The sequence below is a fragment of the Pecten maximus genome, chromosome 3 (genome assembly GCF_902652985.1).
Source record: "Pecten maximus chromosome 3, xPecMax1.1, whole genome shotgun sequence".
Classification (NCBI taxonomy): domain Eukaryota; kingdom Metazoa; phylum Mollusca; class Bivalvia; order Pectinida; family Pectinidae; genus Pecten; species Pecten maximus.
In genome coordinates, this window is record NC_047017.1 from 39,766,477 (window position 1) to 39,793,784 (window position 27,308).

General features: G+C 39.5%; 2 protein-coding genes across 2 annotated transcripts in view; both read left to right on the plus strand.

Moving 5' to 3' along the window:
* The window catches only part of LOC117324144 (vacuolar protein sorting-associated protein 54-like), a 50,602-nt gene extending 37,376 nt beyond the window's left edge, over positions 1–13,226 (plus strand). The window contains exons 23-25 of the mRNA XM_033879816.1: positions 722–829; positions 1,047–1,141; positions 8,083–13,226. Coding sequence (XP_033735707.1) covers positions 722–829; positions 1,047–1,141; positions 8,083–8,185 — 306 coding nt within the window. The 3' untranslated portion in view covers positions 8,186–13,226. The remainder of the gene's footprint in view (positions 1–721; positions 830–1,046; positions 1,142–8,082) is intronic.
* A 2,328-nt stretch (positions 13,227–15,554) lies between these two features.
* On the plus strand, positions 15,555–26,160 carry LOC117324145 (acetylcholine receptor subunit alpha-1-B-like). The gene is made up of 2 exons (XM_033879817.1): positions 15,555–16,939; positions 25,861–26,160. Exon 1 carries the CDS (start codon positions 15,637–15,639, stop codon positions 16,903–16,905), a length of 1,269 nt encoding a protein of 422 aa, XP_033735708.1. The 5' UTR covers positions 15,555–15,636; the 3' UTR covers positions 16,906–16,939; positions 25,861–26,160.
* The last annotated feature ends 1,148 nt before the right edge of the window (positions 26,161–27,308 follow it).

Genomic DNA, 27,308 nt, shown 5'->3' on the forward strand with positions numbered 1-27,308 from the left:
ATGTAGTTTTTATTTCTATTAAAAGTAAAATCAGTTATTAATTAGCAACAGTGATCCTTAACAGCCATTTTGACATTGAATTGTTACTTTTTCTATGGTTACCATTATGATGTCATATGACTGGCACATTTTTGATGGCATTTATATTCTTTTAAATTGCACTTATTTATAGTTTATTTATATCTTGTGATGTATTTGTAAATATTATGTTTACCCCTTTTCCATTATATTGAATTATCTGTACAACCTATAGGTAACTTAATTGTTTCATATCTTTACCAATTTCCAATCAATCAAATTTCCAATCAATCATTATTGTTACCAATTTCCAATCAATCATTATCTTTACACCAATTTCCAATCAATCATTATCTTTCCCTTTTAGCACCTCCTCTCCTTTACCTGTCATTTTAAATCACTTTGTCACTGAACTTTCTTAAGGTCACTATGACAGCAACAAAGCTTGTCGGGAACAGTATTTTCTCTCTTCTGCTGGCCTTGTATTTGTTTCTTGTCCACGCTTATCTCATCTCCACCTCTGTTGTGTATTTCCCCTTTCTCTTCATTATAAGTTCTCTATGTCCTTCTCATCTTCACTCTATGGTAGAGTCACAAAGAATGAAATAGGATTTCTTTTAACATATTGTTCATTATAGAAGTCGACCTATTCTTTAGTAACACATATAATTTTGTGACATGTGAGTGTTGTTTGGTTTGTCAGTGGGAAGTGAAGGCACCCATGCCGTCGGCCTGTTTCCGCTCCATTTGTAAACAGATTACCAAGATGCATGAGGTGGTCATTGATATCCTCCCAGAGGACCAGATCAAGGTCAGTCAGATGTTTGTCTGCAGCAGCATGTCTTAAGGACCAATTTCAATGACAAAATTCTAATGTTCAGGAAATTAAAACTGTTTTAAGATGCAATATTGACATATTTCATATGTTGTTGAGAAAAGTTATATATCCATTTATAAGATTGGTTGGGTAACCTGAAACAATTGTTCAAACTCTTAATGATATATAATAATGTCTTCTCTGTTTTCAGACCTTGTTCCAGAGTATAAACCAAGTATTTATCAGATTAGTCCGACTACAACTGGTCAAATTGGATGTGTGTAGTAATGGTGGTCCTCAACATGCGTAAGTAGTACTGTACAATACCCCACAAGTGTGTAGGTCCTCTCAAGACATCAGTAGTACAGTATCACCCACAAGTGTGCAGGTTCCCTCAGACATCTGTACATGTAGTACAGTATCACCCACAAGTGTGTAGGTTCCCTCAGACATCTGTAGTACAGTATCACCCACAAGTGTGTAGGTTCCCTCAGACATCAGTAGTACAGTATCACCCACAAGTGTGTAGGTTCCCTCAGACATCAGTAGTACAGTATCACCAACAGGTGTGTAGGTTCCCTCAGACATCAGTGATACAGTATCACCCACAAGTGTGTGGTTCCCTCAGACATCAGTAGTACAGTATCACCAACAGGTGTGTAGGTTCCCTCAGACATCAGTAGTACAGTATCACCCACAAGTGTGTAGGTTCCCTCGGACATCAGTAGTACAGTATCACCCACAAGTGTGTAGGTTCCCTCAGACATCAGTAGTACAGTATCACCCACAAGTGTGTAGGTTCCCTCAGACATCAGTAGTACAGTATCACCCACAAGTGTGTAGGTTCCCTCAGACATCAGTAGTACAGTATCACCCACAAGTGTGTAGGTTCCCTCAGACATCAGCAGTACAGTATTACCCACAAGTGTGTAGGTTCCCTCAGACATCAGTGACACTCACAAGTGTGTAGGTTCCCTCAGACATCAGTGATACAGTATCACCCACAAGTGTGTAGGTTCCATCAGACATCAGTGATACAGTATCACCCACAAGTGTGTAGGTTCCATCTGACATCTGTAGTACAGTATCACCCACAAGTGTGTAGGTTCCCTCAGACATCAGTAGTACAGTATCACCCACAAGTGTGTAGGTTCCCTCAGACATCAGTAGTACAGTATTACCCACAAGTGTGTAGGTTCCCTCAGACATCATTGGTACAGTATCACCCAAAAGTGTGTAGGTTCCCTCAGACATCAGTAGTACAGTATCACCCACAAGTGTGTAGGTTCCCTCAGACATCAGTAGTACAGTATCACCAACAGGTGTGTAGGTTCCCTCAGACATCAGTAGTACAGTATCACCCACAAGTGTGTAGGCTCCCTCAGACATCAGTGATACAGTACCCAAGGTTCCTCAGACATATTACACCCACAAGTGTGTAGGTTCCCTCAGACATCAGTAGTACAGTATCACCCACAAGTGTGTAGGTTCCCTCAGACATCAGTGATACAGTATCACCCACAAGTGTGTAGGTTCCCTCAGACATCAGTGATACAGTATCACCCACAAGTGTGTAGGTTCCCTCAGACATCAGTAGTACAGTATCACCCACAAGTGTGTAGGTTCCCTCAGACATCAGTAGTACAGTATCACCCACAAGTGTGTAGGTTCCCTCAGACATCAGTAGTACAGTATCACCCACAAGTGTGTAGGTTCCCTCAGACATCAGTAAGTACAGTATCACCCACAATGTGTAGGTTCCCTCAGACATCAGTAGTACAGTATCACCCACAAGTGTGTAGGTTCCCTCAGACATCAGTAGTACAGTATCACCCACAAGTGTGTAGGTTCCCTCAGACATCAGTAGTACAGTATCACCCACAAGTGTGTAGGTTCCCTCCGACATCAGTAGTACAGTATCACCCACAAGTGTGTAGGTTCCCTCAGACATCAGTAGTACAGTATCACCCACAAGTGTGTAGGTTCCCTCAGACATCAGTAGTACAGTATCACCCACAAGTGTGTAGGTTCCCTCAGACATCAGCAGTACAGTATTACCCACAAGAGTGTAGGTTCCCTCCGACATCAGTGACACTCACAAGTGTGTAGGTTCCCTCAGACATCAGTGATACAGTATCACCCACAAGTGTGTAGGTTCCATCAGACATCAGTGATACAGTATCACCCACAAGTGTGTAGGTTCCATCTGACATCTGTAGTACAGTATCACCCACAAGTGTGTAGGTTCCCTCAGACATCAGTGATACAGTATCACCAACAGGTGTGTAGGTTCCCTCAGACATCAGTAGTACAGTATTACCCACAAGTGTGTAGGTTCCCTCAGACATCAGTAGTACAGTATCACCCACAAGTGTGTAAGTTCCCTCAGACATCAGTAACACAGTATCACCCACAATTTTGTAGGTTCCCTCAGACATCATAGTACAGTATCACCCACAAGTGTGTAGATTCCCTCTGACATCAGTAATACAGTATCACCCACAATTTTGTAGGTTCCCTCAGACATCAGTAATACAGTATCACCCACAATTTTGTAGGTTCCCTCAGACATCAGTAATACAGTATCACCCACAAGTGTGTAGGTTCCCTCAGACATCAGTAGTACAGTATCACCCACAAGTGTGTAGGTTCCCTCTGACATCAGTGATACAGTATCACCCACAAGTGTGTAGGTTCCCTCGGACATCAGTAGTACAGTATCACCCACAAGTGTGTAGGTTCCCTCAGACATCAGTAACACAGTATCACCCACAAGTGTGTAGGTTCCCTCAGACATCATAGTACAGTATCACCCACAAGTGTGTAGGTTCCCTCAGACATCAGTAGTACAGTATCACCCACAAGTGTGTAGGTTCCCTCAGACATCAGTAGTACAGTATCACCCACAAGTGTGTAGGTTCCCTCAGACATCAGCAGTACAGTATTACCCACAAGTGTGTAGGTTCCCTCAGACATCAGTGGTACAGTATCACCCACAAGTGTGTAGGTTCCCTCTGACATCAGTGATACAGTATCACCCACAAGTGTGTAGGTTCCCTCAGACATCAGTAGTACAGTATCACCCACAAGTGTGTAGGTTCCCTCTGACATCAGTGATACAGTATCACCCACAAGTGTGTAGGTTCCCTCTGACATCAGTAGTACAGTATCACCCACAAGTGTGTAGGTTCCCTCAGACATCAGTAATACAGTATCACCAACAAGTGTGTAGGTTCCCTCAGACATCAGAAGTACAGTATCACCAACAGGTGTGTAGGTTCCCTCAGACATCAGTAGTACAGTATTACCCACAAGTGTGTAGGTTCCCTCTGACATCTGTAGTACAGTATCACCCACAAGTGTGTAGGTTCCCTCAGACATCTGTAGTACAGTATCACCCACAAGTGTGTAGGTTCCCTCAGACATCAGTAGTATGGTAACACCCACAAGTGTGTAGGTTCCCTCAGACATCAGCAATACAGTATCACCCACAAGTGTGTAGGTTCCCTCAGACATCAGCAATACAGTATCACCCACAAGTGTGTAGGTTCCCTTAGACATCATAAGTACAGTATCACCCACAAGTGTGTAGGTTCCCTCAGACATCTGTAGTACAGTATTACCCACAAGTGTGTAGGTTCCCTCAGACATCAGTGATACAGTATCACCCACAAGTGTGTAGGTTCCCTCAGACATCAGTGATACAGTATCACCCACAAGTGTGTAGGTTCCCTCAGACATCAGTGATACAGTATCACCCACAAGTGTGTAGGTTCCCTCAGACATCAGTGATACAGTATCACCCACAAGTGTGTAGGTTCCCTCAGACATCAGTGATACAGTATCACCCACAAGTGTGTAGGTTCCCTCAGACATCAGTAATACAGTATCACCCACAAGTGTGTAGGTTCCCTCAGACATCAGTGATACAGTATCACCCACAAGTGTGTAGGTTCCCTCAGACATCAGTAGTACAGTATCACCCACAAGTGTGTAGGTTCCCTCAGACATCAGTAGTACAGTATCACCCACAAGTGTGTAGGTTCCCTCAGACATCAGTAGTACAGTATCACCCACAAGTGTGTAGGTTCCCTCAGACATCAGTAGTACAGTATCACCCACAAGTGTGTAGGTTCCCTCAGACATCAGTAGTACAGTATCACCCACAAGTGTGTAGGTTCCCTCAGACATCAGTAGTACAGTATCACCCACAAGTGTGTAGGTTCCCTCAGACATCAGTAGTACAGTATCACCCACAAGTGTGTAGGTTCCCTCAGACATCAGTAGTACAGTATCACCCACAAGTGTGTAGGTTCCCTCAGACATCAGTGATACAGTATCACCCACAAGTGTGTAGGTTCCCTCAGACATCAGTAGTACAGTATCACCCACAAGTGTGTAGGTTCCCTCAGACATCAGTAGTACAGTATCACCCACAAGTGTGTAGGTTCCCTCAGACATCAGTAGTACAGTATCACCCACAAGTGTGTAGGTTCCCTCAGACATCAGTAGTACAGTATCACCCACAAGTGTGTAGGTTCCCTCAGACATCAGTAGTACAGTATCACCCACAAGTGTGTAGGTTCCCTCAGACATCAGTAGTACAGTATCACCCACAAGTGTGTAGGTTCCCTCAGACATCAGTAGTACAGTATCACCCACAAGTGTGTAGGTTCCCTCAGACATCAGTAGTACAGTATCACCCACAAGTGTGTAGGTTCCCTCAGACATCAGTAATACAGTATCACCCACAAGTGTGTAGGTTCCCTCAGACATCAGTAGTACAGTATCACCCACAAGTGTGTAGGTTCCCTCAGACATCAGTAGTACAGTATCACCCACAAGTGTGTAGGTTCCATCAGACATCAGCAGTACAGTATTACCCACAAGTGTGTAGGTTCCCTCAGACATCAGTGACACTCACAAGTGTGTAGGTTCCCTCAGACATCAGTGGTACAATATCACCCACAAGTGTGTAGGTTCCCTCAGACATCAGTAGTACAGTATCACCCACAAGTGTGTAGGTTCCTCAGACATCAGTAGTACAGTATTACCCACAAGTGTGTAGGTTCCCTCAGACATCAGTGATACAGTATCACCCACAAGTGTGTAGGTTCCCTCAGACATCAGTAGTACAGTATCACCCACAAGTGTGTAGGTTCCCTCAGACATCAGTAGTACCAGTATCACCCACAAGTGTGTAGGTTCCCTCAGACATCAGTGACACTCACAAGTGTGTAGGTTCCCTCAGACATCAGTAGTACAGTATCACCCACAAGTGTGTAGGTTCCCTCAGACATCAGTGATACAGTATCACCCACAAGTGTGTAGGTTCCCTCAGACATCAGTAGTACAGTATTACCCACAAGTGTGTAGGTTCCCTCAGACATCAGTGATACAGTATCACCCACAAGTGTGTAGGTTCCCTCAGACATCAGTGATACAGTATCACCCACAAGTGTGTAGGTTCCCTCAGACATCAGTAGTACAGTATTACCCACAAGTGTGTAGGTTCCCTCAGACATCAGTGATACAGTATCACCCACAAGTGTGTAGGTTCCCTCAGACATCAGTGATACAGTATCACCCACAAGTGTGTAGGTTCCCTCAGACATCAGTAGTACAGTATTACCCACAAGTGTGTAGGTTCCCTCAGACATCAGTAGTACAGTATCACCCACAAGTGTGTAGGTTCCATCAGACATCAGTGATACAGTATCACCCACAAGTGTGTAGGTTCCATCAGACATCAGTGATACAGTATCACCCACAAGTGTGTAGGTTCCCTCAGACATCAGTAGTACAGTATCACCCACAAGTGTGTAGGTTCCATCAAACATCAGTGATACAGTATCACCCACAAGTGTGTAGGTTCCCTCAGACATCAGTGATACAGTATCACCCACAAGTGTGTAGGTTCCCTCAGACATCAGTGATACATTATCACCCACAAGTGTGTAGGTTCCCTCAGACATCAGTAGTACAGTATCACCCACAAGTGTGTAGGTTCCATCAGACATCAGTGATACAGTATCACCCAAAAGTGTGTAGGTTCCCTCAGACATCAGTAGTACAGTATCACCCACAAGTGTGTAGGTTCCCTCAGACATCAGTAGTACAGTATCACCCACAAGTGTGTAGGTTCCCTCAGACATCAGTAGTACAGTATCACCCACAAGTGTGTAGGTTCCCTCAGACATCAGTGATACTGTATCACCCACAAGTGTGTAGGTTCCCTCAGACATCAGTAGTACAGTATCACCCACAAGTGTGTAGGTTCCCTCAGACATCAGTGATACAGTATCACCCACAAGTGTGTAGGTTCCCTCAAACATCAGTAGTACAGTATCACCCACAAGTGTGTAGGTTCCCTCAGACATCAGTAGTACAGTATCACCCACAAGTGTGTAGGTTCCCTCAAACATCAGTGATACAGTATCACCCACAAGTGTGTAGGTTCCCTCAAACATCAGTAGTACAGTATCACCCACAAGTGTGTAGGTTCCCTCAGACATCAGTAGTACAGTATCACCCACAAGTCTGTAGGTTCCCTCAGACATCAGTAGTACAGTATCACCCAAAAGTTTGTATTGGAGCACATAAATTTTGTTCATTGTAATTGTATTAAGAGATTTTTCTGAATGTTTCTTAAAACGCACATTTAGCAGCTTTTTTCATTGAGTTGATTGTGCTGATAATACACTCCAAGCATGTACCATTGATCTGCTGAGCCCCACTCGATTTGCACTCTTCTCCTTCTAGAATATATCTTCTGGTCACTTGATTTGAAGCTCTTCTGCTTCTGGAAGATCTTCTACCTCTTCCGTCTTGAAGCTGGAAGATTTATCTTCCAAGATGGAGGCGACCATGTTTAAAGTGTGCGAGTGATGAGTTTCACTAGAGAAGGATATATGACACATACATGCATGTGTTTGTGTCATAGTATTTGAGAAAACTTAAAACTTGTTTGTTTTGGGTTATATTCTCCCGGTTTACTTGATTTACATATAAAGGAATACAATCTTCTTTGAAGGCTTCTCTTCTGAGAAGAGTGCAAATTGAGTGGGGCTCTGGTAATAGGACACTAGTGGACTTCAGGATAACAATGTACTGCTTTAATGCAAAATGAAAAAGAATTCAAAAAATATTTTGAGTATCAGGGAGAAGATTGAAAAATGTCATTGACAACAGAAACGTCAGTGTTATTGACAACAGAAATGTCAATGTTATTCTTTGCTTCATTACAGGTTGGTGACCTCTGACTTGGCCTTTTATTCGGGGACATTTAAAACATTACGGGGACTAGAAGCATTAGCCAACAATACAAATGCTGTGTGGGATACAAGCTGACCCATCATGTCGGTCCATCTTTGACCATTTGACCTCTACAAATTGTGTGCAATGTTTACAAAGGTTTTTAAGGGAAAATATGTATTCTATGAAAACAAAATGTTTTAAACTGTCTGCATAGATCATGGGCTAGGAATATGCATGTTTACAACTGTTACTGTAAAACAGTTCCCAACATTCGATGGAACATTAGGGGACACGGTCTTCAAATTGAGATAAGTGAATTCATTATAAATTATCTTGTGAAATTGTGAATATTTAAGTAACAAATTTATTAGATGGTGACAACATCGTATCTTAAATACTGTATATGAATAACTGTTAGTATCACTTATTCTGACATTACTAATAACAATATATGACGATTTTTATTTTCCTTTGTTTATATAATTTACAACTTGTGTTCTATTTGATATTGATGAAACTTATCGATGCTTGTTCGTAGTATTGTTAATGATATATTTAAAGATTCGGTATCAAAGAATCAATTTCTGTCAAATGGTTACTTTTTTTTTGTATAAAAACAGGACAGAGTATTAGATAAGTGGGAAGAATGATGAGGATCAATGTCGACTAGCTTTTCTTTCAGTCCATAACATTTTGTTTATAGATATTCAGTTATTTATTTTTTGTCTTTCATTAATTGAACCAATCACTTTTTTGCTCATCATTAGATGGTGAGCAGTTTCAAATGCCTTTTGTCTGTGATCTGTCACCTGTTGGTAAACAATCCTAGCTATTGTTATGTCTTGAGTACTGAAAGGATATGTCTCATACCTCATCTGTACATGTTGGTTCCCTGGGATGCTAGTTTTGATTGTTATACCACAACAATGAAATTACATACTAGTCTGTTGGTAAGAATGTCTGGCTACACATTCCGTTGTTATCTGCAAATATATATTTTTCAAACTTTGAGGGTTATTTTGTGTCATAATGTCATTCTGCTCATCATGATTTTCGATATTGACTTTTCGCAGATGTTAAAAGTCCCTTTAATGGAACTCTTTAAAAGAGATTGTCTGGGAAATATTCAAACCTCGTTGGTGATATTGTAACCTAATGTATATGTGCCACCTAGCATTATGTTAGAGTCATTTGATGACAACTTAAGTTCAGTGACTGATTTGAAAAACAAAATGGCCGACAGGTGTCCATCTTGAATTTTGAAGCACAAGTTTCATTTATAGCTTCCTCTTTGTCCTTAGTTGTGCAAGAAGAAAACTACAGTCATATTCATCAATCAAACATTAAAAATAGAACTGATTAGAGAATAAAAGAGGAAAGATCAGACTTACTTTGAACCAAAAAAGGTTCATGCAATGATCGGGCCCAAAGATAACTCTGGGATCTCTTGTTTGGTTATCTGTCACACTGAATCCAGTCTTTCTTTGTCCTATTGTTACATGTTCATATCGAACGGCATCTTTTATAATAAGAATCTTTCTTTCTATTAAACAGCGAGATTGGTAGCACAGATTTATTTTTTCCCTATGCAGTCAATTTACATGGTGAAATTAACATTTTACAAGTTCAGTACATTATATGTTATAGCATTATAATGGTGTTAATTTACCTCAATATTCAGTATTAATATTTTCAGAATAAACAGCATTTTACTTGCATTTGGCTTGTATATATACAGTTTGTGCTTATTAAATGCATAGATAAATTGCTTTCAGATAAATCTATGTATTATTTGTTGGTACTTATAGAAGCAAATAATCAAGCTAAACATCTCTTCCTCTGCTTATAAGAATGAATTCTGCTAGAATAGTTTATTTGGGACTTTACCTGCAATTTTGTCATAATTTGTAAACTGACACACTTTAAAATTATTATTTGATTTCCCTTCAAGGATATGCATAGTACATATTAAGTTTATTACATTTAGACGAGAGCTTCTTCACCTGTAAATGAAAGCTATTTTATAGCTGCATAAAATGGAAGTTTCTACAGTTATTTCATAGGAGCTCAGTCACCTATATATGAGTAATTCCAACTCTAGATGGGAGTTATTTCAATCTATAGATGGGACTTACTTCACCTAAAGATGGGAGTTATTTCACCGATAAATGGTAGTTATTTCACTTATACATGTAGATGGGAGTTATTTCACCTATAGATGGGACTTATTTCACCTATAGATGGGACTTATTTCACCAATAGGTGAGAGTTATTTCACCTATAAATGGGAGTTATTTCACCTAAAGATGGGACTTATTTCACCTATAAATGGGACTTATTTCACCTATAGATGGGAGTTATTTCACCAATAGGTGAGAGTTATTTCACCTATAAATGGGAGTTATTTCGCCTATAGATGGGACTTACTTCACCTAAAGATGGGAGTTATTTCACCTAAAGATGGGAGTTATTTCACTTATACATGTAGATGGGAGTTATTTCGCCTATAGATGGGAGTTATTTCACCTATAGATGGGAGTTATTTCACCTAAAGATGAGAGTTATTTCACCTATAGGTTGGAGTTATTTCACCCATAGATGGGACTTACTTCACCTTTAGATGGGAGTTATTTCACTTATAGATGAGTTATTTCACCTATAGATGAGAGTTATTTTACCTTTAGATGAGAATTATTTCACCTATAGTTGAGAGTTATTTTACCTATAGATGATATTTATTTCACTTATAGACGAGTTATTTCACCTATAGGTTGGAGTATATTTCACCTATAGGTTGGAGTTATTTCACTGTTAGATGATAGATGTGTCACCAGTTGCTATTTCAAATCATTACGGGGGTAAACATATAAGACTGGAGCTATTTCATCAATAACATCGATTGTAATTTTGTTATTTACGAATTGCAGAGATTACGATATTGTGAAAATATAACTTAATATCACCATTAGACGAGAAAACATTTCACCATTGGATGAAAATCACCATTTGATTAAAACGGTTTGCCAGTGACATATAAGTTAATTTAAATTTTCAAAAAGGGAGATTTTACATAATGTTTGGTTGATAACATCTGCAGCATTTTACATTGCATTTGTGTGTGAAAGAGAATGTTTGATTTAGGTGTATTTCACTCCCAGAAGAAAAGAATTTCACAAGTCATAATGAGAGATTTGTCCCACCCTTGTAACAAGTAAAAAAAAAAAAAAAAAAATAACTAAAAAAAAATTGATTAAAATCTATCATTCCCAATTCTTCAGGTGTACCAACAATTATATCTCCTGTAGTCTAGATTGCTGGTATATTAGTATACAGGATGGACTTATTTTTTGTATTGTTGATTTGTATTCTCCATGATCATTGTATGTCAAATTGAATTGATACACAAATTGATCTGAAATTCTTAGCAAAAATATTCAATTTGAAACAATTATTGCTAAGACTAAATGTTTACCTGTTATCCGATTTATTTCCCCAATCCAATAGTTCTGCCATTACAAATTGAGTCAGGTTATTTTCATATACGTCTTATGTTCATCTAGATGTAAACAATCACAGGTGCTAGCCATTTATTTGTTTCATTAAGTATGTCCATCGTCACTAATATGGTGTAAGAGTTTCCATACATGTTAGATTATTCCATTGCTGTAAACCTCCCTAACTGGTGCCGTTATTTTAAGAGATTTGTTGAAAGTTTCTCTCAGTAATCAGCGTTGTTCCTTTAAGACCTAAACTTGTGATAATTACACTACAAGTCTCGTTGACCTATACTGCACAGTCTGCCAATACCATGACGTTAACAGTTCTTTACTTAATATTTTATATTTGAGGTATACACTCCACTCTGTTCGAAAATACAACGTTCTCTATGAAAACTCTCTCGCTCAGTTCCGACATATACCGTTCTCTATGGAAACTCTCGCTCAGTTTGGACATATACCGTTCTCTATGAAAACTCTCTCGCTCAGTTCGGACATATACCGTTCTCTATGGAAACTCTCTCGCTCAGTTCGGACATATACCGTTCTCTATGAAAACTCTCTCGCTCAGTTCGGACATATACCGTTTCCTATGAAAACTCTCTCGCTCAGTTCGGACATATACCGTTCTCTATGGAAACTCTCTCGCTCAGTTCGGACATATACTGTTCTCTATGAAAACTCTCTCGCTCAGTTCGGACATATACCGTTCTCTATGAAAACTCTCTCGCTCAGTTCGGACATATACCGTTCTCTATGAAAACTCTCTCGCTCAGTTCGGACATATACCGTTCTCTATGAAAACTCTCTCGCTCAGTTCGGACATATACCGTTCTCTATGAAAACTCTCGCTCAGTTCGGACATATACCGTTCCCTGTGAAAACTCTCTCGCTCAGTTCGGACATATACTGTTTCTATGAAAATTCTCTCGCTCAGTTCGGACATATAGCGTTCCATATGAAAGCTCTCTCGCTCAGTTCGGACATATAGCGTTCCATATGAAAGCTCTCTTACTCTTTTCGGACATACAGCGTTCTCTATGAAAGCTCTCTATGAAAGCTAACTGACAGTCAAGACCACATGACATTCACCAATAAAGCCATGTCGGTAAAGTTCGTAGATGACGTTTCTTTATTTGTTCTCTGTTTGCCTTAAAATACCCTCTCTTTAAAGCCAAAATTATTAAAAAAAAAATGCACCCTTTCTTAACGCATTTTTCAAGTTAAGATGGCGATATCGTTTTTGTTTGACTTTTACTGCCTTCCGTGTAAAGTCGTCTTCTTTCAACAGTACAGCTGGTTCCATCAAACTTGCTTTTTGACCATGGGAAGCCCTCTTATCACCTTTGATGTCCTCTCCCTAAATCCTCCTCTTTCATTTGTGTTGCGCTTTCCATTGAGCACTATTTCAACTTTTACATCCTTACATCTTACATCCTTGTAGAACAAGAATGATCCATCCGCTAGGCGTCCATTTGCTACTGTAACTCGTGTTCGGATTATTATTCAAGTGTATTTTTAATCAGGAGTCTGTATGCAACCATATCATTGGCATATTTGTGAATATTCAACAAGTTGGAAATGAAACACGTTGTATAAAAATGTAAATATATGAAATAAATTATTTAATTATCATATCTGAATGTTCCTGTTATTTGTTCACTTGTATTTACTAAAGTATGATAGGTGTATGAGACAAAAGACAGTCATTGAATCTACGATATTTCCTCACCAAAACATCGCCCGTGTTTATTGATAAACTATATTATTGGTTCTTTAAAAATGTAGGAACTTACAACGAATATTTCACGAGTAACATGCTATCTTTTGTATGTTGAAAATTCGTCCAGTCAAGGGACTAACTTGGCATAATTGCAACAGGTTTGTTTGCATTACTAGTGGTGTGCATGCTGTAACAGAAAAAAAATCTCCAAAAATCAGTCGTTGGGGAAACGTTTTTTTTTTTTATCTAATTAGGGTCAAGGAAATAGCATTATTGCTTCCTGGGACCAACTTCGAAGTGTATGATCTAATTCTTGGGTAAAACTGCCTATGGGGTGAATAACTATATTGCAAAACAGTCCATGTATACCATTTTTTTGGGGGTATTCTCCAAAGCATAAATGACATCTTGATTCAGATATTATTCTTTTCTGCTCCGTTAGCGTTAAACCTTTGACAAGTATGTGAACTGATCTTACCAAAATTAGAATTTCTAATAAGCGATGCACATCCAAAATGGGTATAAAAGGCCTTTGAACATTTGCTAGTCTTTTTTAGAAATAATTGTTGCCGAATGGGTATATCATTCAATATTGACAAGAATAACACCTAGATCAGCCCAATATTTTCATGCACATGCACAATCGGTTATATATGAAATTAAATGAAATGCCATAGTTTTAGAAGTAAATATACATATGAGGTTAGTAAATGATATTGTCTACATTCAAAAAGATAACAAAACCCATAATCTTCAAGTTTAAATGATTTTAAGCCATATTTAAAGTTAAAATGTTTTCTAATATCTCTGGAATTTTTGGCAAATCTGCGCTGTCTTTTGTAAATTTTCCATTATTATACAAGAATTAGATATCACACTTCCAAGAAGAAGACAAAACGAGATATTCTCTTATTTACTTGATTTCCAATAAGGCCGATTTCCCTCTGTAAGTCGATTTTGTTAGGACTATTTCTGTTATAATCCCGTTCCAAAAAGCAAGGGCTTTGAGCTATAGTTAATAAACTGGACTAAATCATGATCAGTAGATAACTTTTATCGGTACGGTATCAAGCTGAATAAATGAAGGAAACAATTGTCCATCATGATTATCATACAATGAAAACAAAGTCAAGTTTTTTTGTTTTTATTTCAGTTGTTGACTTAATATTCTTTTCCGAGGTAATTGGATTTGTATATATTTTTAACACATGGATATCGTAGATCATGTGGCTTCAATATTTGCACTATGTACAAAAGGAGCATATACACTGTTGACCACTTACCACTGTAAGCTGAATTTTACACGTATTCATAGGTCAAGTAAATGTTTCCTGAACGAGTTACCATATCTATAGGGTAATTCCACAACGCTGAAACGTAATATTTATAACAGACAAAAATCCATTCTTCCTTTCCTGAAATTGTTATCTGTACATTCAACGATGCGGTCAGAATTTTGTGTTGGATTTGGATCATTTGAGAAATTATCGGTAACCCAAGATAACGTTTGTAAGTTTTCTTGCGTAATCAACGTGAATAAAATAATCACTTTATATCAACCAACCAAGGAAATACTGAAAAAATCCAAAAAAAGTTTCGTTTTTTTTTTTATAAATAAATAGTTAAGCTAGAATTGTATTAAATGGCAAAAGCTACATGTATTACCCCGTTTCGTCATCACCCTTTATGTTGCAAGGCTGGTTTACAACCGTTCTTTTATTTCCTTTTTTTTCCCTTTTTAAACAGTTGATCAGCAGCATATAGAAAGATTGTCAAATCAATTGACCCAATTTCTTACAAATAAATTTTCATTTCAAGTAGTTACCATTCATTTGCATTCCAAAATAAAAGTATTTGCTACAAACATCCTGTAAGAAAAGTGTGCCGTCAAAGGTACTGCCACCACTCTGTACACTCTTACAACTATTACTGTCCTGCTGGTTGTTGCTACAAGTAGACACTTCATATATATGATACTTTCGGCAACAACTGTTTCATAAATGTTTTTGAAAATAATCAGATATCAGTCGTTGTGGCCCGAGAGCCGTCGACACCGGTAACACTTTAATACGGACGCACTGACGTCATCCTTAGGTTTAAAGCATAACACATCTTTGAGGCTAAGGAGCTTTAATTTGTTATTTTCATGAAGCTTAATTCAATAATGGCCAGCTTTTGATTCATATCGGTAGGACGAAATTCTCATAATCACATAACATAATAATAACATAATAAAGGTTAAAATACGGAAAATTCCTGACCGAGCGATCAGTCCGAATCCTTTGCTAGTATCGCTACAGAAGTATTTCAACTTATAAGAGAACATGATTCGTGTCATCTGTCCTTGTGTCATGATAATGATTGTTGTGACAGGGATTGGCGCCGCTTCCATCTCCGATGCAAAAACGTTAATCAGCAATTTAACTGCTGGTTACGACACTGAAGTTCGGCCTGTCAGTGACCAGGGAAACAGTGTATCAGTGATTATCGATATGTACCTTATCTCTATCAAGGATTTCGATGAAGTGTCGGGAACATTAAATATTCTCGCCATATTCGTCGTTACCTGGAATGATGTTTCCCTAGTTTGGGATCCGGCATTGTATGGCGGTATGTCTAAAACATACATCGGACAAAATAATGTATGGCTCCCAAAGCTTTACAACATAAAAGCATCAAACGCATTTAGTGCAATTAGTAATTCGGATTTTCTAGTTAATATCAAGAACAACGGCGAAATCATTTGGCAACCCGGTGGCTTCATTGATGTCAAATGTAGCACAGATGTATCGTATTTTCCGTTTGATACGCAAACATGTTCGATTCAGCTAGCCCCATGGGGTTATTCTAATAATGAAGTATCGCTCGGGCCATATAATACAGAACTAAGTTTGGATTTCTATGAAACTAATGGAGAGTGGTCACTGGATAAAACCGAAACTGGTACCTATGTTCTCGGTGAAATTAGCCTAGCTATTTTTAATATTACAATTTCACGACTTCCAGCCTTTCATGTCGTCAACACACTGATGCCGATATATCTACTGCTACTGATGAATCCGCTGGTGTTCGTGTTACCGTGCGACTCTGGAGAACGAGTTGGTTTGAGTTTGACAGTATTCCTCACTTTCACGGTTTTTATTACTATTGTCAATGGAGTACTTCCTGTCAACTCAGAGAGCATGTCCAGACTTTCCTACTTTATCTTTGCCGTCCTCGTTGTTAGTGGTATCATCGCCTCCATCAACATCCTCCAACTTCGGATGTACCATAAGGACGAAAGCGCATCAGTACCCCAGTGGTTAGCAAAACTTATGCGAGTCCTTGACTGTCAATTCAGGTCCAGGAGAAGGGTAATTGTAGTTTGCCCTGAGAAGACAAAACCAAATACGCCAGATGAAAACCTAAGTAAGAAATCCGAGAAAGGACTGAAAATGCCAGTAGTGGACGATACAACGGAAGTAGTACAGAGAGGAATGACATGGAAGGAAGTTGTGCGCATTATGGATAAATTCTATCTGTGCTTGTTTTATACCGTGATCACCACCTGCAGTGTTGTTGTTCTAGTCATAATCTACCGAGGGCACAGTTAATCATATCCCGACTGTTATCACTGGTGTGACAGAGGCAAGTAATCTTAACCTGACTGTTATCACTGGTGTGATAGAGACAAGTAATCTTAACCTGATTGTTATCACTGGTGTGATAGGGACAAGTAACCATAACCCGAGTGTTATCACTGGTGTGATAGAGACAAGTAACCATAACCCAAGTGTTATCACTGGTGTGATAGAGACAAGTAATCTTAACCTGACTGTTATCACTGGTGTGATAGAGACAAGTAATCTTAACCCGACTGTTATCACTGGTGTGATAGAGACGAGTAACCATAACCCGACTGTTATCACTGGTGTGATAGAGACGAGTAACCATAACCTGACTGTTATCACTGGTGTGATAGAGACGAGTGATCATAACCCGACTGTTATCACTGGTGTGATAGAGACGAGTAACCATAACCCGACTGTTATCACTGGTGTGATAGAGACAAGTAACCATAACCCGAGTGTTATCACTGGTGTGATAGAGACAAGTAACCATAACCCGACTGTTATCACTGGTGTGATAGAGACAAGTAACCATATCCCGAGTGTTATCACTGGTGTGATAGAGACAAGTAACCATAACCCGAGTGTTATCACTGGTGTGATAGAGACAAGTAACCATAACCTGATTGTTATCACTGGTGTGATAGAGACAAGTAACCATAACCCAAGTGTTATCACTGGTGTGATAGAGACGAGTAACCATAACCCGAGTGTTATCACTGGTGTGATAGAGACGAGTGATCATACCCGAGTGTTATCACTGGTGTGATAGAGACAAGTAACCATAACCTGATTGTTATCACTGGTGTGATAGAGACAAGTAACCATAACCCGAGTGTTATCACTGGTGTGATAGAGACGAGTGATCATACCCGAGTGTTATCACTGGTGTGATAGAGACAAGTAACCATAACCCGAGTGTTATCACTGGTGTGATAGAGACAAGTAACCATAACCCGAGTGTTATCACTGGTGTGATAGGGACGAGTAACCATAACCCGACTGTTATCACTGATGTGATAGAGACGAGTAACCATAACCCGAGTGTTATCACTGGTGTGATAGGGACGAGTAACTATAACCCGACTGTTATCACTGGTGTGATAGAGACGAGTGATCATACCCGAGTGTTATCACTGGTGTGATAGAGACAAGTAATCTTAACCTGATTGTTATCACTGGTGTGATAGAGACAAGTAATCTTAACCTGACTGTTATCACTGGTGTGATAGAGACGAGTGATCATACCCGAGTGTTATCACTGGTGTGATAGAGACAAGTAATCTTAACCTGATTGTTATCACTGGTGTGATAGAGACAAGTAATCTTAACCTGATTGTTATCACTGGTGTGATAGAGACGAGTGATCATACCCGAGTGTTATCACTGGTGTGATAGAGACAAGTAATCTTAACCTGACTGTTATCACTGGTGTGATAGGGACGAGTAACCATAACCCGAGTGTTATCACTGGTGTGATAGAGACAAGTAATCTTAACCTGATTGTTATCACTGGTGTGATAGAGACAAGTAATCTTAACCTGATTGTTATCACTGGTGTGATAGAGACGAGTAACCATAACCCGAGTGTTATCACTGGTGTGATAGAGACAAGTAACCATAACCCGACTGTTATCACTGGTGTGATAGGGACGAGTAACCATAACCCGAGTGTTATCACTGGTGTGATAGAGACGAGTAACCATAACCCGAGTGTTATCACTGGTGTGATAGGGACGAGTAACCATAACCCGAGTGTTATCACTGGTGTGATAGAGACGAGTAACCATAACCCGACTGTTATCACTGGTGTGATAGAGACAAGTAACCATAACCCGACTGTTATCACTGGTGTGATAGAGACATGTAACCATAACCCGAGTGTTATCACTGGTGTGATAGAGACGAGTAACCATAACCCGACTGTTATCGCTGGTGTGATAGGGACAAGTAACCATAACCCGACTGTTATCACTGGTGTGATAGAGACAAGTAACCATAACCCGACTGTTATCACTGGTGTGATAGGGACAAGTAACCATAACCCGACTGTTATCGCTGGTGTGATAGAGACAAGTAACCATAACCCGACTGTTATCACTGGTGTGATAGGGACAAGTAACCATATCCCGAGTGTTATCACTGGTGTGATAGAGACAAGTAACCATAAACCAAGTGTTATCACTGGTGTGATAGAGACAAGTAATCTTAACCTGATTGTTATCACTGGTGTGATAGAGACAAGTAACCATAACCCGAGTGTTATCACTGGTGTGATAGAGACGAGTAACCATAACCCGAGTGTTATCACTGGTGTGATAGAGACGAGTAACCATAACCCGAGTGTTATCACTGGTGTGATAGAGACAAGTAACCATAACCCGAGTGTTATCACTGGTGTGATAGAGACAAGTAACCATATCCCGACTGTTATCACTGGTGTGATAGAGACGAGTAACCATAACCCGAGTGTTATCACTGGTGTGATAGAGACAAGTAACCATAACCCAAGTGTTATCACTGGTGTGATAGGGACGAGTAACCATAACCCGAGTGTTATCACTGGTGTGATAGGGACGAGTAACCATAACTCGACTGTTATCACTGGTGTGATAGAGACAAGTAACCATAACCCGAGTGTTATCACTGGTGTGATAGGGACGAGTAACCATAACTCGACTGTTATCACTGGTGTGATAGAGACAAGTAACCATAACCCGAGTGTTATCACTGGTGTGATAGAGACGAGTGATCATACCCGAGTGTTATCACTGGTGTGATAGAGACGAGTGATCATACCCGAGTGTTATCACTGGTGTGATAGAGACAAGTAACCATAACCCGAGTGTTATCACTGGTGTGATAGAGACAAGTAACCATAACCCGAGTGTTATCACTGGTGTGATAGAGACAAGTAACCATAACCCGAGTGTTATCACTGGTGTGATAGAGACGAGTAACCATAACCCGAGTGTTATCACTGGTGTGATAGAGACAAGTAACCATAACCCGAGTGTTATCACTGGTGTGATAGAGACAAGTAACCATAACCCGACTGTTATCACTGGTGTGATAGGGACGAGTAACCATAACCCGAGTGTTATCACTGGTGTGATAGAGACAAGTAACCATAACCCGAGTGTTATCACTGGTGTGATAGAGACGAGTAACCATAACCTGACTGTTATCACTGGTGTGATAGAGACGAGTAACCATAACCCGAGTGTTATCACTGGTGTGATAGAGACGAGTAACCATAACCTGACTGTTATCACTGGTGTGATAGAGACGAGTAACTATAACCCGAGTGTTATCACTGGTGTGATAGAGACAAGTAACCATAACCTGATTGTTATCACTGGTGTGATAGGGACGAGTAACTATAACCCGAGTGTTATCACTGGTGTGATAGGGACGAGTAACCATAACCCGAGTGTTATCACTGGTGTGATAGAGACGAGTAACCATAACCCGAGTGTTATCACTGGTGTGATAGAGACGAGTAACCATAACCTGACTGTTATCACTGGTGTGATAGAGACATGTAACCATAACCCGACTGTTATCACTGGTGTGATAGAGACGAGTAACTATAACCCGAGTGTTATCACTGGTGTGATAGAGACAAGTAACCATAACCTGATTGTTATCACTGGTGTGATAGAGACAAGTAACCATAACCCGAGTGTTATCACTGGTGTGATAGAGACGAGTGATCATACCCGAGTGTTATCACTGGTGTGATAGAGACGAGTGATCATACCCGAGTGTTATCACTGGTGTGATAGAGACGAGTAACCATAACCCGAGTGTTATCACTGGTGTGATAGGGACGAGTAACCATAACCCGAGTGTTATCACTGGTGTGATAGAGACAAGTAACCATAACCCGAGTGTTATCACTGGTGTGATAGAGACGAGTGATCATACCCGAGTGTTATCACTGGTGTGATAGAGACGAGTGATCATACCCGAGTGTTATCACTGGTGTGATAGAGACGAGTAACCATAACCCGAGTGTTATCACTGGTGTGATAGGGACGAGTAACCATAACCCGAGTGTTATCACTGGTGTGATAGAGACGAGTGATCATACCCGAGTGTTATCACTGGTGTGATAGAGACGAGTAAGGTCATCTTGATTGGTTAACGATCTACTCTGATGTAATAAAATGATTTCAACGTAGCTTATTAGCTTGCTATTATCTCCCTGGTTTATTGTTTTCTACAGAAAGACAAATACCGATGAATTGAGCCAAACAGACTTACCGGGTATATTGTTTCTGCATTACAAGTAGTTTGAACCAGGCCTGTACTCCTGGTGTGTTGATTTAACATTACATGTTAATTGATCCAGATTTGTATCTAGGTGTGTTGTTTCAGAATTGTAAGGTAATTGAACCACACTGGTATTCTAGGTGTATTGTTTTAGAATTGTAAGTAAATTGAACCAGACTGGTATTCCCGGGGTGTTTTTATAAATATAAGTTAATTGAACCAGACTGGTATTCTAGGTGTGTTGTTTCTGTATTACAAGTAAATTATCCAGACTTGTATTCCGGTTTGATAACAAGACCAGTGTGTCTCATACTACTAGTGGTGTAAATATGTCGTACTACTTATTGTGACTTATCCGACTGAACAAGGATGGCAAAAAAGATTGCAAAAAAAAAAAAAAAAATGGCACCAAGATGTTCGTTTGGGTTAAATAACTTTGAATATCATTATGAAGTATATAGTATGGATGGTGAACTTAAGATTCATTTATTTTTTTACCATTCGGGAAATATTGCATGTAATGTTGTTTTCGAATGATAAATTTTCGACACATATGTAAATTGATCTTACCAAAAGTAGTATTTCAAATAAGCGATGTTCAAACATAAATGGGTATCAAACACTTTTTAATGTTTGCTCGCACTTTTTTCAATAGAATGTTACCAACATGGGTCTATAATTCAATATTGACAAAAAAAACATCAAACCGGCACGATTGGTCAAATTTGATGCTCAATATTTTGATGTACATGCACCATCGATTATACATATAATTAAATGAAAAATTTAAATTTCAAACATTTTTAGCTGGTGTCAGTTAATGACATTTTCTACATTAAAAAAGACTGCAAAACTCATTATGGTCAAGTTAAAAATGATTTTAAGCGTACTGAAGATTTGTTCTGTTTAGTATCCCAGTTAAGAAGTTTTGGCAGATCTGTGCCGGCTATGCTGTAAACGTTCCATTATCATACAATAAGTAGTTATTATACTTTTGAGAAGGCTCAGAAGACATTTTCCTCAGAAGGTCGATTTTGATAGACCTTTTCTGTTGTAATGTAGATACTCATCATTCCAAAATTCTGTTGCCATTACGTTCCACTTTGGGCTATATGCTGAGTTTATTGACTTGACTAAATTATCGGTACGGTATCAAGTTAAGTTTATTGTCGGAAAACAATTGTCAATATCTCCTTTATTACGATTTGTATACAATGAATATACAAAAATATGAAAAGGAGACGCAAAATTAACATACATGCGAGGTATTCATATAATCTAACAGACGTCATATCAGGCTATTGGCCCGGCCATCACTGCGCCATTGAAACGTTCTTTTTTAAGAACGCCGATGTGGCGCAGTGGTATAAGTTGTGGATACCTCTGGCTAGGCGATTGGGTGCCGTAGATCGTGAGTTTGAGGCCCAGTCAGGACACGAGTCATATAGTTGTCTTCCTTCGTCATTTGTGTTACTATTTTATATGTACAGATATAACATAGTGCATGAAATCGTCGATCCTATGACAGTAATATTTACACTAAGATACACTGTTTACCATTTACCATCATTTGCGGAATTTGGATAAATCGTAACACTGACCCTTGTGGGGCCAGAGGGTGGGGTCAGATAGGAGAAATAGAAGTCCTATACATTGTTACTAGCCGCAAAGTACTACTGAATGGATTCAAACAAAAATTCAATCGGAAACATCCTTGTGAAAGCGGAACAAATTGTACATAAAAGGTGTGGCTGACCCCTTTGGGCCAGAGGGGCGGGGCACAATAGGGAAAATAGGGTTAAATCCTATAATTCGCTACCTGTATTTTTGAAACCATTGATATCTCCACCAAACAATTGATTTATTTTCTATCGTCATATTAACAGCCAAGGTCATTTAAGGACGTGCCCGGTTTGGAGATGGAAAAAAGCCGGAGTTCCCGAAGAAAAACAACCGTCCTACGGTCAGTACCTGGCAACTGCCCCGCGTAGGTTTCGAACTCGCAACCCTGAGGTGGAGGGCTAGTGATAAAGTGTCGGACACCTCAATAACTCGCCCACCGCGGCACCAAGAGATAAACACACTCATGATGTAAAAATGACTCCTGGGATATTTCCCAACATCTAGGGACTTGGTTTCCTAGTTGTTTTTGGAACTAATGATATCCTCACTCTGAAACCATCGTGTTGTAAAAAAAGAGGCCATGGAGTCTTTCCCTAGCTTTAGGGACTTACTGGTCGTTTCATGGTTATATTTTTAAAACTATTGAGATCCCCATACCATAACCATATATAGCATTGCTAAGTATCAATGGGGTAAACAAAATCATGATATAAAAATAGACCCAGTTTTTCCCCCATCCCAAGGGACTATAGTTTCTTTAAACACGATCTTGTTGTAAAAGCAGTCCTTTGGGTCTTTTCACACACCTAGGGAATCTTGATTTCGTTTCTGGGTTATATCATTGAAGCAGTTGAAATGTTACCATAAATTAAATTGTTCAACATCAACAAATAAGACTATTAACGAAATAAACCTGAACATCGTTTTGATGTTTGGTCAAATTCAACCAGGTGGACATTTTGTTCCAGCATTACCAACATCAGTTTTCAGGAACCTGGTGTTTTGTTGTTGTTTATTTATATATATATATATATTTATATACATCAATCATGAAAATACTGCAAATGCCTTTTTTTACTAAAATATTTCACTTTTTGAAATAAAGAATTGAACATATCGTGAAAATTTGGAGTCTGTTTTTGCTTCACCCTTTATGTTTCAATGTTTGTTTACAATTTTTCATATCGATTGATCGAATTGCTTAAATGTAGTTTTTCATTTTATATAGCTACCATTCATTTCCACTTGAATATAATCAGTCGTAGTTCTCGTAAATAACTACTTCGTATATATGATACTTTTGGCAACAACTGTTTCATAAATGTTTTTGAAAATAATAAGATAACAGCCGTTATGACCTCAAGAGCTGGCGCCAGTAACACTTTAATCCGTAGGTTTAAAGAATAAGACAACTTTCATGCTAAGGCGCTTTGATTTGTTATTTTCGTGAAGCTTACTTTCATAATGACCAGCTTATCATTCATATCGGTATGACAAAATCCTCATATTCACATAACAGAGGTCAAGTATTGAAATCATTCCTCACATAACCATCAGTGCGAATCTTATACTAGTATTACTACAGAAGTGTTTCAACTTATAAGAGAACATGATTCGTGTCATCTTTCCTTCTGTCATGATAATGATGGTTGCGACAGGGATTGGCGCCGCTTCCATCTCCGATGCAAAAACGTTAATCAGCAATTTAACTGCTGGATATGACAATGAAGTTCGGCCTGTCAGTGACCAGGGAAGCAGTGTATCAGTGATCATCGACATGTACCTTATCTCTATCAAGGATTTCGATGAAGTGTCGGGAACATTAAATATCCTCGCCATATTCGTCGTTACCTGGAATGATGTGTCCCTAGTTTGGGATCCGGCATTGTATGGCGGTATGTCTAAAACATACATCGGACAAAATAATGTATGGCTCCCAAAGCTTTACAACATAAAAGCATCAAACGCATTTAGTGCAATTAGTAATTCGGATTTTCTAGTTAATATTGAAAGCAACGGCGAAATTATTTGGCAGCCCGGCGGCTTCATCGACGTTATATGCAACACAGATGTATCGTTTTTTCCGTTTGATACGCAAACATGTTCGATTCAGCTAGCCCCATGGGGTTATTCTAATAATGAAGTCACGCTCGGGCCATATAATACAGAACTAAGTTTGGATTTCTATGAAACTAATGGAGAGTGGTCACTGGATAAAACCGAAACTGGTACCTATGTTCTCGGTGACAATAGTCTAGCTATTTTCAATATTACGATTTCACGACTTCCAGCCTTTCATGTCGTCAACACACTGATGCCGATATATCTGCTGCTTCTGATGAATCCGCTGGTGTTCGTGTTACCGTGCGACTCTGGAGAACGAGTTGGTTTGAGTTTGACAATATTCCTCACTTTCACGGTTTTTATTACTATTGTCAATGGAGTACTTCCTGTCAATTCAGAGAGCATGTCCAGACTTTCGTATTTCATCTTTGCCGTCCTCGTTGCTAGTGGTATTATCGCCTCCATCAACATTCTCCAACTTCGGATGTATCACAAGGACGAAAGCGTACCAGTACCCCAGTGGCTAGCCAGACTCATGCGAGTCCTTGACTGTCAATTCAGGTCCAGGAGAAGGGTAATTGTAGTTTGCCCCTGAGAAGACAAAACCAAATACGCCAGATCAAAACCTAAATAAGAAATCCGAGAAAGGCATGAAAATGTCAGTAGAGGACGGTACAACGGAAGAAGTACAGAGAGGAATGACATGGAAGGAAATTGTGCGCATTCTGGATAAATTCTATATATGCTTGTTCTATACCCTAATCACCACCTGCAGTGTTGTTGTTCTAGTCATAATCTACCGAGGGCACAGTTAATCATATCCCGACTGTTATCACTGGTGTGATGGAGACGAGTGATCATAGCCCGACTGTTATCGCTGGTTTGATAGAGACGAGTGATCATAGCCCGACTGTTATCGCTGGTTTGATAGAGACGAGTGATCATAGCCCGACTGTTATCGCTGGTGTGATAGAGACGAGTGATCATAGCCCGACTGTTATCGCTGGTTTGATGGAGACAAGTAAGGTCATCATGATTGATTAACGATCTCTGATGTAAATAACTGTCATCATTATCATGTTTAGTATGGAATCTCGGGATTTCAAATAAAGCAGGCTAATAACTTTCAGTTTTATTTTTTCAGAATCACAAATAGCGCTTAATTGAGCCAAACAGGTATACCTAGTGTGTTGCTTCTGTATTAAAAGTAAATTGAACTAGACTGGTATTCTAGGTGTGTTGTTTCTGTATTAAAAAAAATGAAAAAGACTGGGATTCTAGTTGTGTGTTATTGCTGTATTACAAATATTTGAACTAGACTAGTATTCCTTGGGTGTTATTTCAGAAACAAAAAATAATGAACCAGACAGGTATTCTAAGTGTGTGTTGTTGTTTTATTATTATTATTATTATTTTTTTTTTTTTTTGTGTTTTCGTTTCTTTGTTTGTTTGTTTTTTGTTGTTGTTGTTTTTGTTGTTTTTAAAGAATTATAAGTTTATTGAACCGCACTGGTATCCTCGGACGGAGGAAACTGAATATAAGGCAAATAAATCTCGAAATTTCGATTGGGTGAGGCAATAGTTCCTCGATTCATTTTTTATCATTGGTTTTCAAAATAACATCAATCATGTGTATATATTCTAAGGCGTGCCACTATCCAAATCAATAAAAAAAATATACGTTAATACAATCTGAGGCAAACCTCAGGGACTAAAGTCCACCAGCAGTGTCTACAATCTGTACGGTAAACCTCAGGGACTAAAGTCCACCAGCAGTGTCTACCACCTGTACGGTAAACCTCAGGGACTAAAGTCCACCAGCAGTGTCTACCATCTGTACAGTAAACCTCGGGGACTAAAGTCCACCAGCAGTGTCTACCACCTGTACGGTAAACCTCAGGGACTAAAGTCCACCAGCAGTGTCTACCATCTGTAGGGTAAACCTCAGGGACTAAAGTCCACCAGCAGTGTCTACCATCTGTACGGTAAACCTCAGGGACTAAAGTCCACCAGCAGTGTCTACCATCTGTACGGTAAACCTCTGGGACTTAAGTCCACCAGCAGTGTCTACCATCTGTACGGTAAACCTCAGGGACTAAAGTCCACCAGCAGTGTCTACCATTTGTAGGGTAAACCTCAGGGACTAAAGTCCACCAGCAGTGTCTACCATCTGTAGGGTAAACCCCTGGGACTAAAGTCCACCAGTAGTGTCTACCATCTGTAGGGTAAACCTCAGGGACTAAAGTCCACCAGCAGTGTCTACCATCTGTAGGGTAAACCCCTAGGACTAAAGTCCACCAGTAGTGTCTACCATCTGTAGGGTAAACCTCAGGGACTAAAGTCCACCAGCAGTGTCTACCATCTGTAGGGTAAACCCCTGGGACTAAAGTCCACCAGTAGTGTCTACCATCTGTACGGTAAAC